Below are 13490 nucleotides of genomic sequence, written 5' to 3'. Positions count from 1 at the left end.
GGAGGGAAGAGGAAACACAATTCTCTGGACTGCTAGATTATTGTACAATATGAAAGAGCGCTCTAAATAATTTCCCGCAAGGTCGTCTGGTCAATTTATACTGCATTTATAAGTTGTTGTGTATTTAAAAAATTAATGAAAGATTTAATTATAGCAGCGTCGCCACTGACCTTTTCCAAAATGACTTCATCGTAAATCTGCAGGCGTTTCAGAACTGTTTTCCGTGGTTCTAATAATCTGCTTGCAAATTAATGATATCCAGCCCCGCAATAAAAGCGTAACCTCATTTCTGTAACAAAAGGGATTGGGATGAGATTTGTGAGAGCTGAGTGTGAAGGTGGTTGAGAAGATGCTCTGGTGTTAGCAGAGAAGCCACATGAAATGTTACTGTTTACTTTGAGGAATGGGGACTAATTCTGTCGTGTCTGTGGGCAGTAAATTATCGTTTTACGGCCCAGAAAGGAGAATACTTGTTAAAGTGTACTTAGTCAGAAAAGTGCCTATGTCTAAATGCCATCTGGGCTCCCATATTTATTGCTTCTCAATGACATCCAGATAAGACCTGCTCAGAGGGGAAATCTAAAGATGGTTTTTCATATTGACTTTCCAAAGTAGGCTCCTGAAAACTAAATGCTCATCTTTCATCTTCTTCTGACAGACCTAGCAATTAAGTTCCTGGCAATTACATCCTGATTGACAATGCTATTGAGGAGGTGTGAGACAGAATGAAGAGTTCACCTTGTTCTGCTTTATCTGGATTGCCTCTAGACAGTTAGCAATATTTAGAAAAAGCAAGCAAGCAAACAAAGAAAAACAATTCCCTCATTTAGTGAGCAAAGTAACCAGATAAGGGACAGAGACACACATGCTCATGGAACTTCTGTGTTGAATGGAAAGGTGCATAGACAGATCGCACCTCCCAAATCCGGGATTCTCTCGTTCTGCAACATCCATATTCCGGCCTGAGCACAGATGTTCCTGGATGAGAAAGCCATGGGGCAAGAGAGCCAGTAGCTGGGAGCCCGGAGCAGCCCCGCGAGTCTGCTAGCAGCATGGGTGCAGCAGCTTGGGTGGAGTGCAATCGGGGCTGTCTGCTGTCGGGCAGCAGGGCCGGGCCCATAGCAGGGGAGGGGAAACCTGGCCAGGCAGGCCTCGGGCTGCCCTCTCCCTGCTCCAATTTGGACCTCCACCTGGGTCCCCAACACCCTGCTAGGACCCTTTCACCCCAAAAGGTCCCAAGCTGTCCACTGTGAGCCGGGCTGCTGCCCAGGCCCCCAGCACCTCATTCCCTCTGGGAGCCTGTCAGTCACTGAGGCTTAGGGCATGGAGATCCCTGCCAGGAGCCAGGGGGCAGCCGGGAATGAGAACCTGGGGTGGCTAGTCTGGCTCCCAGTGGAGAATAAGGAGCCAAACACCTGTTGTGTGGGCAGCAGGGCTCCTGCCCAGCAGAGCTGATATCCTGGGCTTCCAGTCTCCCATGCTCCTCGTCTTACATAGGTGGAAGGGCTCCTGGTGAGGAGGCACACTGCCGATGGAAGCAGGGGCCTGCGGATACGAGCCACTGCGGTAAATGTGGCAGCTGTACATTGACCAAACAGAGGTCGACTTAAGTTGGTGGAGCAGACAGGCCCTCAATGTACAGACCCCACTACTGGAGACCATAATTAACTCCCAGCTACATGGCTCTCCCTAGCCTTTCCCTCAGGCCTCGTTTTATCTCCAAAACGACACGCTCAAAGCCAGAACAAAGCTGTTTAAAGACTGGGGCCTTCCCGGGCTCAGACCACTGGCTGAGGAGCAGGCATGCCCCTTCCCTAATGATAACCTCCCAGGTATCTCTTACCACCTTCCTTTCGTAAGCCCATGGAGATGAGCCACAGGACAGACACAGTATCTGCTGACCCCTCCCCTATTAGAGACCTTTAAAACTTGTCCCGGTGCCAAAGAGGTTTTCCTAGTCACAATCACAATTTAAAATAAATGCTTAGCTTTTGTGATCCCAGGTTGAGCTATTTTATGAACCTACTACACTAGCTCATGATCTAGAGTATCTAATAGGGACGGTCACCCACCACACTGTTCCCTACAGTGTTTCCTGGAGCCTAGTTTCACGTGGCCCATAAAAATGGAACTTTCCCCACTTCCCGTGGGACCATATTCTTTTGATAGCCTCCTATAATTCCTTTCCCTTAATTACACTGGATTACTTTTAAAGGAGTTCATACCCACTGTCTTCCAATGAATTACAGCAAAGTAGATCTGGAAGGGACTTTGAGAGGTCAACTAGTCCATCCTCTGCACGCTGAGGCTGGACCACGGTAGTTTATCAGCATATTACAAAAAATACCACTTCTTATAAGAATCAGGTGACCCAGCCCCAGCTCAGTGGCACAGAGGGAAACATCCCTTACCGTTCATATTGCTCTAATTACATTTAGTGTAGTATTGTTTCCATCTAAATTATACCAATTATATACAAAGATCTTCTTTGAAATCATTTAATTAAAGAGTAGCTAACGCTTTGTGCTTTTGGAATGCTAATGTATTCCCTTCCACTTATGAAACCTTGGGGTTTTTTTTCTTCCCCATTCATTATCATGATCATGCCAGCATTTCCATGTTTTTCTTTTTGTTCAAAAAGCAAGTGGCTCTGGTAAGTTTTGTTGCTGATGAAAGGTCAATGCAGACTTCTGCTTTCCTTGCTGTGGAGTCCTCAAGGCTATGTCTGGACTACCGAGTTTTTCGAAAAAAAAGTGGCCTTTTTTGAAAAAAACTTCACCTGTGTCTAGACTGAAGCCACAGTCTTTTGAAATTAAATTGAAATAATGCAGCGGGTTTTTTTCAACAGCGGTAAACCTCATTTTATGAGGAAGAACGCCTTTTTTTCAAAAGAGCTCTTTCGGAAAAAGGCATTCTTGAATGTAAACAGTGCTTTTTTCTAAAGAGAGTATCCAGATTGCTTAGGTGCTCTCTCTCAAAAAAGTAGATCGCTTTTTCGAAAGTATTGTTGCTGTCTAGACAATCTCTTTCGAAAGTGAGTTGTAGCTTAGGCGTACCCCTAATGTCAGAGCAAAGAGAGACCCTGGTGTCTCAATTTGTGCCGGCCAGTCACTATTCCTTGGTCTCTTTGACTGTGTCGTCTCTTGGGTTCCAGCAAATGTTTCTTTCCCTGTTGAGGCTGTAGCATCTTGAGGACACAGTTCAGGGAACAGGGGGCTCGCCAACAATTTCCCCGTCTAACGAAAAGATGGTGCTTTTCCAACTCCACAAACACGCCTCAGGTTCTGAGGTGAATCCAGACTCCTTAGCAACTGCTCTGGGGCTGGCTATGGGGGTTGGCAGACGTCCTCTTCATACACGAATCAGACTGCTTCTGTTCCTCACATTTCCCCACACCATCAAAGGACACGGGGATGAGGTGCAGATTCTAATAACTATCCTGACAATCCTAACCCTGAGCTCAGACACAATGGCAGCAGGCGGGCAGCCCTTAACTAGCAGTATGAGCTGTGCATGCCTCCTGGCTTGATTTTATCAGCCCGACGGGTGAGTGAGCTTCCCAGCAAAACTCCATAAACTGTTTGATGAGAAACATTTGCATTCCATGCGCATCCCATTGCCCTGGCACAACCAAAGCCTTATCTCAGTTTATGTTATGAAAGGAGGCAGCTGCCCACCAAATTTGGTGGTCCTAGCTCTTACCGTTTAGGAGGAGCTTTTGAATAAACATACTCACAGGCAAAGGGCTAGGTAGACAGACACACAGACAGACAAACGGATGCACACACTCTCTCAAATGTAAATTAGCAAACGAATTCTTGAACTGATGTTTGTAAACATCTTTTTCTTCATCCGAGAGTCAGATTTGGGGAGAATAAAATGATTGTATTGGCGTCTTCTAGATGCCTGTTGATTTGTTCCATCACATTTCTGTTACTTTATTTTGCCTCTCCTCTGCAACACTGTAAGTTTGTTTACAGCTTTTAACGTTGTCAACTGATGTCTGTGCCCTCGTTTCCTTGCACTGGCACCTCTTTGGAAATACGGCACCAGCCGATTGAAAACCTGCTTCTTACAGAGAAAATAACCGTTGGTGTGAGGAATAAGAGGTAGTTGCTTGATTGAAAAGAGTGTTCCCCGCAGCTAGCCGAATGATTCCAGATGACTGGAGACTTTTGTGTGGATACCTGATGTTATTTATTAATTAAATGCGGTTTTGTTGTGAGGTGTTTCTTTGTAAAGACGCCAGCATCTGCTAAGTAAACTCTCGTGGCGTTTTTCTCACTGGAGAGTAGCACGTAATATTTCACAGCAAGATGCTTGATCTCCTGTTGCCCCTGATCTTGTCAATGCTTAGTCAAGTGCATGACTTTATGGGTGTGAGGAAGGATGGCCGTGTGGTTAAGATGTTGCAGTGGGCTGCAAGAAATCTGGCTCCAAATTCCAGCCAGACATCTGGTATAGCCTTGGGCAAAACACTTAGGCTGGGCTTTCACATTCATTGGCCTTCTTGATCATCCCAGCTCTCACATCTCTGTGCCTCAGTTCCCAGTCGTGTGCACCCCAGTCTTGGGGTGTCCTATTTCTCTAGCATGCAAACTCTTCAGCTCCCTTTGTGTGTGCCAGGGCCTGTACAGCACTGGGCACCATCAAGCCCCGATTTCAGTTGGGGCCTCCAGCAAAAAGTCCACTCACTGGGATAGGGCATTGTGAAACAGGAATCTCCTTACTTGGTTGGAGGGGCCACAGAGGTAGGTCACTGAGCTTTGGTCTACACTAGGCCTCCATTTCAAAATAACTCCCCTTAGGTCGAATTAATAAGTGGCACGTTCACACTACCATGCCCGTTATTTCGAAATAACAGGCTGCTTACTTCGAAATCTGTTCTCCTGCTTTCCTTGAGGAATAACGCTCATTTCAAAATAGTCATTTCAAAATAGCAGTAGTATGGATGCTCCAGTGCTGCTATTTCGAAATGACAATACCCCAGAGTAATTCAAACTCATTACTCCTCAGTGTTTCCTGGAGCTCTAAGTCCAAGATAGCGCGTTCACATTAACGGAGCCTGCTTTGGACTAATTTTGGGGCTTCCCTGTAGTGTGGAAACACTGCTTAGAATTTGTGAAATCAGGCGTGATTAAGTCAAATGTGCTCATTTCGAAATAGTTTCCTAGTGTAGACATGCCCTGAATCACTGATAATTAGCCTGATCAAAAGACTTGCCAAAAGAAGGAAGGCCTTGCCCTGCTGTGGATGCCACTCATCATACGACGTGAGCTTTCTCCAGAGAGCTTGGACAACTGAGGAGATGGCTTTGCAGTCCCTTGAAGCGTCTGGCACTGACCATTGTTGAAAGACAGGTCACTGGGCCATTAGTCTGACCCACAAGTGTCCTCGTGGTCTAAGCATCCCCTCCCATCAGTCACTGTTTTCATTTCATTTTTCACTGCATAGTGATTTTTTTTTAGCATTGGTGTTTCTCCCCTTTTTGTAGTCAGAACATACGACACCAGTAAGAACGTGGTGACACAGAAAGGACCTGATCCTGTAAATGCATAATTGATCGGCCTGCATAATTCCATTGGCTTCTTATGACTGTCATTATTTGTATGCCGGGAGTGTCCAAAAGCCACAGCTCACATCAGGGCCCCATTATGCCAGATGCTGCACAGACGTACAGGGGGAGAATATGCATTGTGTATCCACTGCACTCTACTCAGACAGAATACAGAAAGAGACAGAGAACGGGATCCCATGTACACATAGATGGTTGGAAACAGACACAGGAAGGCTAAGGCTCTGGTTTTTCTCCTGCAGTCAGTCCCAGGATACTGTGTTGGTTTCCCCTGTCAGGTTCACCGTAGATCCTTGTGTACCAAGGCTCCATATGTCCATGGCTGACCGTGCATGCCTTTCTCTCTTTCCCAATGCTCAGGATCTTTGGCCACTTCAGTCTCCGCTCTGAATGGCAGCTGGTCAAAGTGGACTACAAATCCATCTTCAGCCGGAGGTGCAACAAGGAGGACTACCAGACCTGGCACTTGCACAATCAGGTACTCCCCAGGCAGCCTGTTAGAGGACACTGTTCAAATCCGGAGTGTTTGCAGGGAGGAGCCTGTCACATTCTGTTCTCCAGAGAGGGAAGGAGCTAGCATCCATCAAACCAGGGAGGCAGTTCTGACCTATAGATGTCGTGTATTTCAAATAGTTCCTCCTGATGCCATTCCAGAATGAGTCTCGTTTCCCCTAAGGTCTCTTTCCACATTCTGGCCGCATGAGAGGAGCCTGTAATGTAAAGGACCCCCACAGCCAGAAAAGTAAAAAAGGGTGCAAGTGTAAATAGGATTCTGGTCCAGCTAGTGACTGGTCACTAGGGAGATGTCAACAGGAAAATTCTGTCAGCTGATAGTCTTGAACCCAGGAAAAAGTGTAAAGAACTCCAGTCCATGCCAGCGTACTTCTAAATATGTGAGTGTTTAAAAGTCCCAGTCCACTAGCATGTGCTGTCCCTCATTGCTGATTTAAGTAGTATGGTCTTGGTGTGAAATCATAGGAGACCTGGCTTCTATTTCTGGCTCTGTCACTGACTCAAGCAAGTCATTTCCCTGCTGTGTGCCTCAGTTTCTCCATCCATGAAAGGTGGATATAAAAGTGTCTATCAATCTCACAGGAGCTGGGGAGCCCTTTGGCGGAAGAGGCAGAGAAGATCAAATTATTATTTAATGTGTATAGAAACTTTTTCTTCTGTAATCACCTGGGTTATTATCACAGTAGATTCATTTAGGACCTGGGGAAGCCAGTGGGCAGTTAATGTAGTCCTGTACCTCTGGGGATTGTTTGTGAGGCAGGGGCCCTGGGAAATCTACCACACCGTGATGTCACAGTCCTTTTCATGGTGACATTACAAATACGGGGATGTCCCTGAATAAAATCATGAAGCAGATGCATTAGAAATTGGCATCTTGGAACCAGGAATATACCAGCTGGAAGGAGCCACGGCGCAGAATAAATAAAACGAAGCTAAAATGAAGCCGGGGAAAGCTGCGAATCAGAGCAAATGATTTGATGGACCACGTTTAGTGCTTCTCAAGTGCACCGCAGGTTTCTCCAACTTCATCTTATCTCTCTAGAGAGCATCTCTGGGCTGCTCCTCCTCTCCTTGCTTTCTTACCAGTCATCTTGTACCTGGAAGCCCCTTTCCTCTGGTTTCCTGTGACAGCAGCTGATCAAAGTGGCTCAAACCCAGCTTCTTTAGAACAGAGCATTATGTATTCCCTCCAAAGAAACAGAGCATGCAGTGCAACGGGAGAAGGAAAAGGACATCTATATGCTGGGGTCTGACCTATGCTGCAGTCTCCCTCTGCAAATTCTTGTAAGTTCTATTCAGCCGAGAAATCTCCGTCTCTAGCTTGGGAGCGATGGCTGGCTTGCTGCAATTGCTGTGTCTTTCTGCCAGAGCCTCATTTCTAGCTTCAGTTCCCTTTCATTTAACGTTGTGCAGCCAGGCAGGATAATATCAAACGGGGAAAGCAAGCTATTTATAAAAAGTAATGCGTAGAACTCCCTTGTTCTCCATCCTTAGAGATCGCCGTGGCAACCAGTAATCATGAGAAAGATACAGAATGTAATTGCGCATTTGGTTTGTTTGGAGAGGGGTTTTTTTTGGGGGGGGAGGAGGGGACAAACAAGTTATTTGAACCTAAGACAAAATCCAAAGGATGGTCATTCATTTGCTGGTCAAATTTTCCTTTTGGATTAGGCCCGTTAGAAAACATCAGCAGTATGTCCCATCCAGGAGCTTGAAACACATGACGGAGTGCTACAAGGTGGTGAGCAGGAGTGGGGAGAGGAGGAAAAGCCAGGACACATGGGTTCTCCTCCGAGCTTTGTTGCTGACTCTTTTCCACCTTAAACGTTGCACTCAATCAAACTTTTGCCATTGGCAAAGCAGCAATTGTCCTTCTGTTTCTATACCGGGGCAGCTTTAAGGGGGAAGGCGGGGGAAAAGCTGAATGAGGTTTCAGGGGGAGTTGGGATCCTGGGAGAGTTGATCTGAAGTTTGAACAGAGAGGGGGATTTTAAAGTGTAAATGGGAAGTAAATACCAATTCCTCCTGACTTCCAAAGAGCACTTTGTTCCTTTGCAGCTCTTCCTCCAGAATGAATTGACATCCTGCTGTATATAGTAATAGTGTCTAGGCAATAACTAGGTAATGTGAGAACGCTCCTACTCGAACGTGGTAGGTCCTACACTTTCAGGTGGAGTTTTTTGCCTCAGCGGCTCACAGCAGCCCTCAATTTTAGGCACCTCACCTAGCGCATTCGCTTGCTGTTTGTTGAGCTCCTCTCCTCACTCGGCGGTGTACGCTATAGAGGGAGAATCAATTCCGCAGTCTTTTCCCTGCGTAGGACTGGGGAGTGGGTGTTGGGGAAGGAGGGAAACCCAGACCCACCTTCTACTCCTGGTGCCTGTGATAGGAACTACCTATGAGAGTCTCCAACTATGAGACAGCTACCCAACCCCTGGACTACTTCCCCATACATTCCCCAGCACCTTCTCTCTCCCAGGCTCACCCTCTGAGGGTCCACTTGCTGCTTGTTTTCTCCTACTCCTGGAGGGTTTTCCTCTGTCCTCTCAGCTATTCGCAAACCCCACCAATGGCAGGCAAGCTCCTTTTAAAGCCAGTCTCAATGGGTTCTTTGACTGGCCCCAGGTGTTCTAATTGGCCCAGGCTCCGGGGACTCTGCAAGCCTGCTCAATTAGCCCCAGGTGCTCAACTGCTCTGATTGGCTCTGCTGGTTCTAGACTAGCCCCGCCCAGTTACCCTGGGAACAGCTGTCCTCTTAGTCCCTCCCATGACTTTTGTGTATCCCTCCGACCTGACCCTGTCACAGGAATAATAGAGATCTGCCATGTTCTTCTCTTTCTAATCCCCAATGCTTCTGCTGCCAAAGGGAGAGCCATGTGTCATGGGAGAGAGGAAGATCTATAAGAAACGCAAGCCGGGGATCCAGTGTGCCCTGGGCAGAGACTACTCCAGAACCGTCGTCTCAGAGCCCTGTGTCTGTGCCGAATGGGACTTTGAGTGGTAAGTAGCCCTGCCCATTATAGCTGGGGGTACTCTTGTCGATACTGTGCTGCACTGGGGGGCTTAGATGTCTATGGAACCCCAAGGCCGGGCTGTAAAATGAGAAGGGCCCGTTTTTGTGCAGATCAGTCTAACACAGGACTGCAAGCGTTGCCCCTTGAAGGGAGAGTCGACCCCCCCGCCCCCGGAGGATGCCCCGCAGAAAAGGAATTCCAGCTTCACATGTGCTTTGTCGCCACCTGAGGCCTTAGCGTGCAAAACAGGGGGACGGTTTTCAATTGTCTCCTGAGAAATGGTTGTTGCTTTCCAGCAAGACTTCCGAGCAGCTTCTTTCACAGCCCCGAGCAGCGGGGGCCTGTCAGAAGTCACAGGCTGCTTTGCATACATACTGATGTTTCGAACGAATGGCATCCTAAAATCCAAACTACTCTGAGGGTTGAAAAACACCCTGTTGATGCGCCTACACTTTGGGGAAGTGTCCAGATCTGGGTCTTCTGCAGGAGTGCTTGGGTGACTAGCAACTGATGATTCTCAAAAAGTGCGGGGGGTCACAAGAGGTTTCTTGCGGGGTTATGTACAAACAGCCAGCAGTTCAAATGTTTATCTGAATGATGTCTTGCACTTCTTGGATGCTAAACGGTGCCAGGAATGCAGGAAGAAGAGGTTGTCTCGCCTCCAATTGAATAGGCAGGACCAAATCGTTACCTGGGCTATGTCTAGACTGCAAGCCTCTTTCGAAAGAGGCTCTTTCAAAAGATACTTTCGAAAGAGCCTCTTTCGAAAGAGAGTGTCTAGACTGCACGTTGAACTTTCGAAAAAGTGGCTTGCTTTTTCGAAAGAAAGCATCCAGTGAGTCTGGATGCTCTCTTTCGAAGAAGCCCTATTTACATTGAAGAACGCCTTCTTTCGAAAGAGAAACTTTCGAAAGAAGGCGTTCTTCCTCGTGAAATGAGGTTTACCGCCATCGAAAGAAAAGCCGCGTTCTTTCGATTTAATTTCGAAAGAACGCGGCTTGAGTCTGGACGCAGGGGAAGTTTTTTCGGAAAAAGGCTACTTTTCCCGAAAAAACCCCTGAGTCTGGACACAGCCCTGGTGAAAAGCAAGCTAAATTCACTGATGACGTCTTAGGCTGGATTTCATTCAGGCCTTTTGCATGATAGTCAAGGAGTTATGCCTGTAGTTATGCCATCAGTATATATCAGCTGATGCTCTGATCCACAGTTTTATTCAGGACGTCCTGGCTGGGACCTACATGTGCCTAGGTGCAACAAAAATGAGGAGTAATGTGAAGAAAGCTGCCTTTTCCAGAGAATCCATGGTGGTTGGACATTTGATAGATTTTTTACTTTTTCTCTGAACCAATTGTTTCCTTATTCCTAGCCCAGCAATCAAATCTAAAACTTCTGGATTAATGCAGGCGCTGCGGCACACTGGATGCTGGTCTCGCCCTGAATGCGAAAAGCTAATGGTTTACAATGAGCACCGAAGTTCCCTGCCCCCTTTGCCCACACCACCTCATTTGCCTCCTCCACTGCGCTCAGCCTATCACTGCATTCCCAAGATGCTTTTGTGTTTGTCCCACTGGCTTCTGCTTTCTAGCTTCCCTGCTTTCTCCTTCCAGAGTTCAGCCTGATGTTTATTTTAGGACTTGCGTGCAAAGCTACTCGAGCTTAATTGGCCGTAAAGTGCAGTGCGGCTGTGGAAACTGCCTGTAAAAATGACACCTTCTGACTCAACAGACCTACTCCCTGGGTCTGCTCAGTGTCATTTCCACCTACCTTGGATGCAAAAATAAGATGTTGCTCCCATACTCTCCTGTTCACCCCGCAGCCCCATGCGCCCTCCCCAGAATCATTAACTGGGTTTGTATTGTTGAATCATCCCTATTAGCGATGCACCAGCCAGAAGGGATCAGCTTGACATACTGATCCTAGAATGAGTTTGCAGAGCTGACAGTTATGGGGAGGGTGGAGTGGGGGAAGCAGCAAAGATTTTCAGGACTGACTAGTGATTTGGGGCCTCTCCGTTTTCGATGCGCCATCAAAGACATTTTAAAGGGGCCTAGTGTTTCTTTGTCGGCACTGAGCGCCCTTTCTGGAAAGCACAGTCATTTCAGATATCCCAAGTCGGGCACCGCAAATCACCAGTCAGTTTTAGAAATCTGGGAAATTTTCCATGTAATCTCGAAGAGATCGGATGGGGAGACATATGGAGCTACGCTTTGTCATTGTGTGTTGGTCATTATTCAGGGCAAGACCACAATTATGGGTCAAAGTGCATGGATTCAGTAAGCCTATGTGAAGTGTGGAGATAAATACAGGGAGGCTATCACCATTGCTACACACACAGAGACGCAATCATTTTAAAAAATCAATCTCCTGTCTGCGCGGAAACAAGGGAACTGAGAAGTGTTATTAAAATGCTTGCTGGTATTCACCACTTCCCTCTCCCGCCCCTTGTTCTTTATTTACTCTGTCAAGAAAAGACAGAGAGAGAAGCAGCTGGACTTGCTTATTTTCCTAATTTATGCAAACCCCGAGGCTTGCAAGAGGGAAGGTGGGCAGCATGTGAGATTTTAATATACAATTACCAGAAGTTAATGAACGAGCCCACAACCTTCGGGGCATACAGCAATGTTGTCTTTAATTTTATTAAATATTTATGCAGCTCTTTTCTTCTTTTGGGCAAACTACGGCTCCTCCTGCACATTTTTAATTACAGAATTACTGCCAGCCTGTTCTTTACGGTGCGGGGCTAACCCTCTGAGAATGATTAAATGGAACGTTGCGACAAAGAGCATTAGGGAATTTCTGAACCTTTTTATGCAGCTTGGAAATCTCTGCCCTCCAAAGACTACTGGCAACAGTGACTGCACAAAGAATTCATCTTGCTGAAACCCTTCTCTGAAACTTTCTGTCAGCGGCTCAGAGGCTAGCGTACTCATGGATAAAACATGTGGTGCTCTCTTGATGTCTGTGCTTCCCAAAGGGTTGGGCTTTGTTGGCTTGTCATGAGACAAACTTTGGGATTCAGTTTTTTTTATCCCTCCCCTTTATCTAAAAATTACCAAGCCAGCTCCAGCTAGCCAAAGCGGGAGACAGAGAGAATCTGATCCAAAGCCCAGCAAAGCTAATGGAAAGACTTCTTTGTGCTTCTGGTCAGCATCGTGACGTCAGATGTGTGAGGACATCTGAGTGTGTTTCCATCCCCTGAAGGTTCAGGGAGGATCAGTGAGCTCTGGAGACATTCTTGCTGTAACGGGGATCAAGCTCACATGCTAAAAATAGCAGAGCAGATGCTGTAGGTCTCAAGCTAATCAGGATCACCCAATCCTGTAGGTCTGAGTTGTGATGGCAAGCTCCCAGCTGCAGGGAAAACATACCTTCTGTTGTGTAACCATTAGATTGCAAGGGCAGCTCTGGTTTGAAGTGCTGTTTTGGACAGGCATCGGTCATGACTATGTTCAGACGTGCAGCACTGTCATTGTTCAGGCATGTCGTTAGTCTTTGTTCTTCTGCCCGTCATTCAAGATAGTCTCCTTGCACTTTGTCTTTTGTGAGATGTGACAAGATCCTGGGACGTGCTTTGGGGTTTCATGGAAGGAAAGAAAATGCAAAAAAGAAAAAAAAATTGCAATGGATTTAGGTGGTTTTTTTTAAAAGTTAGAAATGAATCAGATGTTCTGTGTCTTCTCTCTTGCCAACACATGGAACCAAAATCTTCCAAAGTTCTGCAATGCTTCATGTTCACCATGAGGCCCAAAGTTGTGAGGGATTACATGCTCCCCCATTCGGTAGCCAAACCCTTTGAATAGGTCTTCCAGGTTCAGTATTCAATGCTTCTTGGAGTAGTATTACCCTCCCAAACTTGGGCAGACCATGGGCCTTCACAGTGCATATTCCTGCATTGGACGGACTTAAGCCTGTGTTTAAAATCAAGCATGTATTTAAGGACTCTGCCATCTCAGTTGCTCTGTTTTTACGCCATTCTGAGTCAAGGCTCATTCCGACATCCCTGGGAGTTGACTGAGAAAGGACACAGTGAAATCTGAGCAAGGACTCAAGAGTTTGGTTATCAATGATGGAGCAGAAAGCAGGATGAGTAGAAGAACAGCCCTTGTCCTGTCCCCCCATAGGTAGCATGACTCATCCAAACGCCTACATTTTCTATTCCGGTAAAGTTATAATTAAAAATAAAGCTTGTTTCCTTGGGAAAAGTCCATTTTAAATTTCCAGACATTTCTAGATGATACCCAGTGATGGTTGGGAATCCTAGGAATGTAGGATTGGAAAGGCCATCAAGAGGTCTTCCAGAAAGCCCCGTGCAGATACATATTTGGTACCCGTGTTTGCATCCGCAGAAATGATCCGTAGCTATCCGCATCCACCTCCGCAGATGCGGA

At 46.6% G+C, this 13490-nt stretch overlaps 1 protein-coding gene across 2 annotated transcripts in view; it reads left to right on the top strand.

The window, feature by feature from the left end:
• SORCS3 (sortilin related VPS10 domain containing receptor 3) overlaps positions 1-13490 on the top strand; it is a 499588-nt gene that overhangs the window by 430905 nt on the left and 55193 nt on the right. For both annotated transcript variants that reach the window (XM_006135388.3, XM_075935518.1), the window contains exons 15-16: positions 5936-6053; positions 8955-9088. In XM_006135388.3, the coding sequence (XP_006135450.2) occupies positions 5936-6053; positions 8955-9088 (252 nt within the window). The remainder of the gene's footprint in view (positions 1-5935; positions 6054-8954; positions 9089-13490) is intronic.

Source organism: Pelodiscus sinensis, chromosome 8 (assembly GCF_049634645.1).
Source record: "Pelodiscus sinensis isolate JC-2024 chromosome 8, ASM4963464v1, whole genome shotgun sequence".
Classification (NCBI taxonomy): domain Eukaryota; kingdom Metazoa; phylum Chordata; order Testudines; family Trionychidae; genus Pelodiscus; species Pelodiscus sinensis.
The sequence above is the reverse complement of the archived record's forward strand: the minus strand, read 5'-3'. Positions and strand labels throughout refer to the sequence as shown.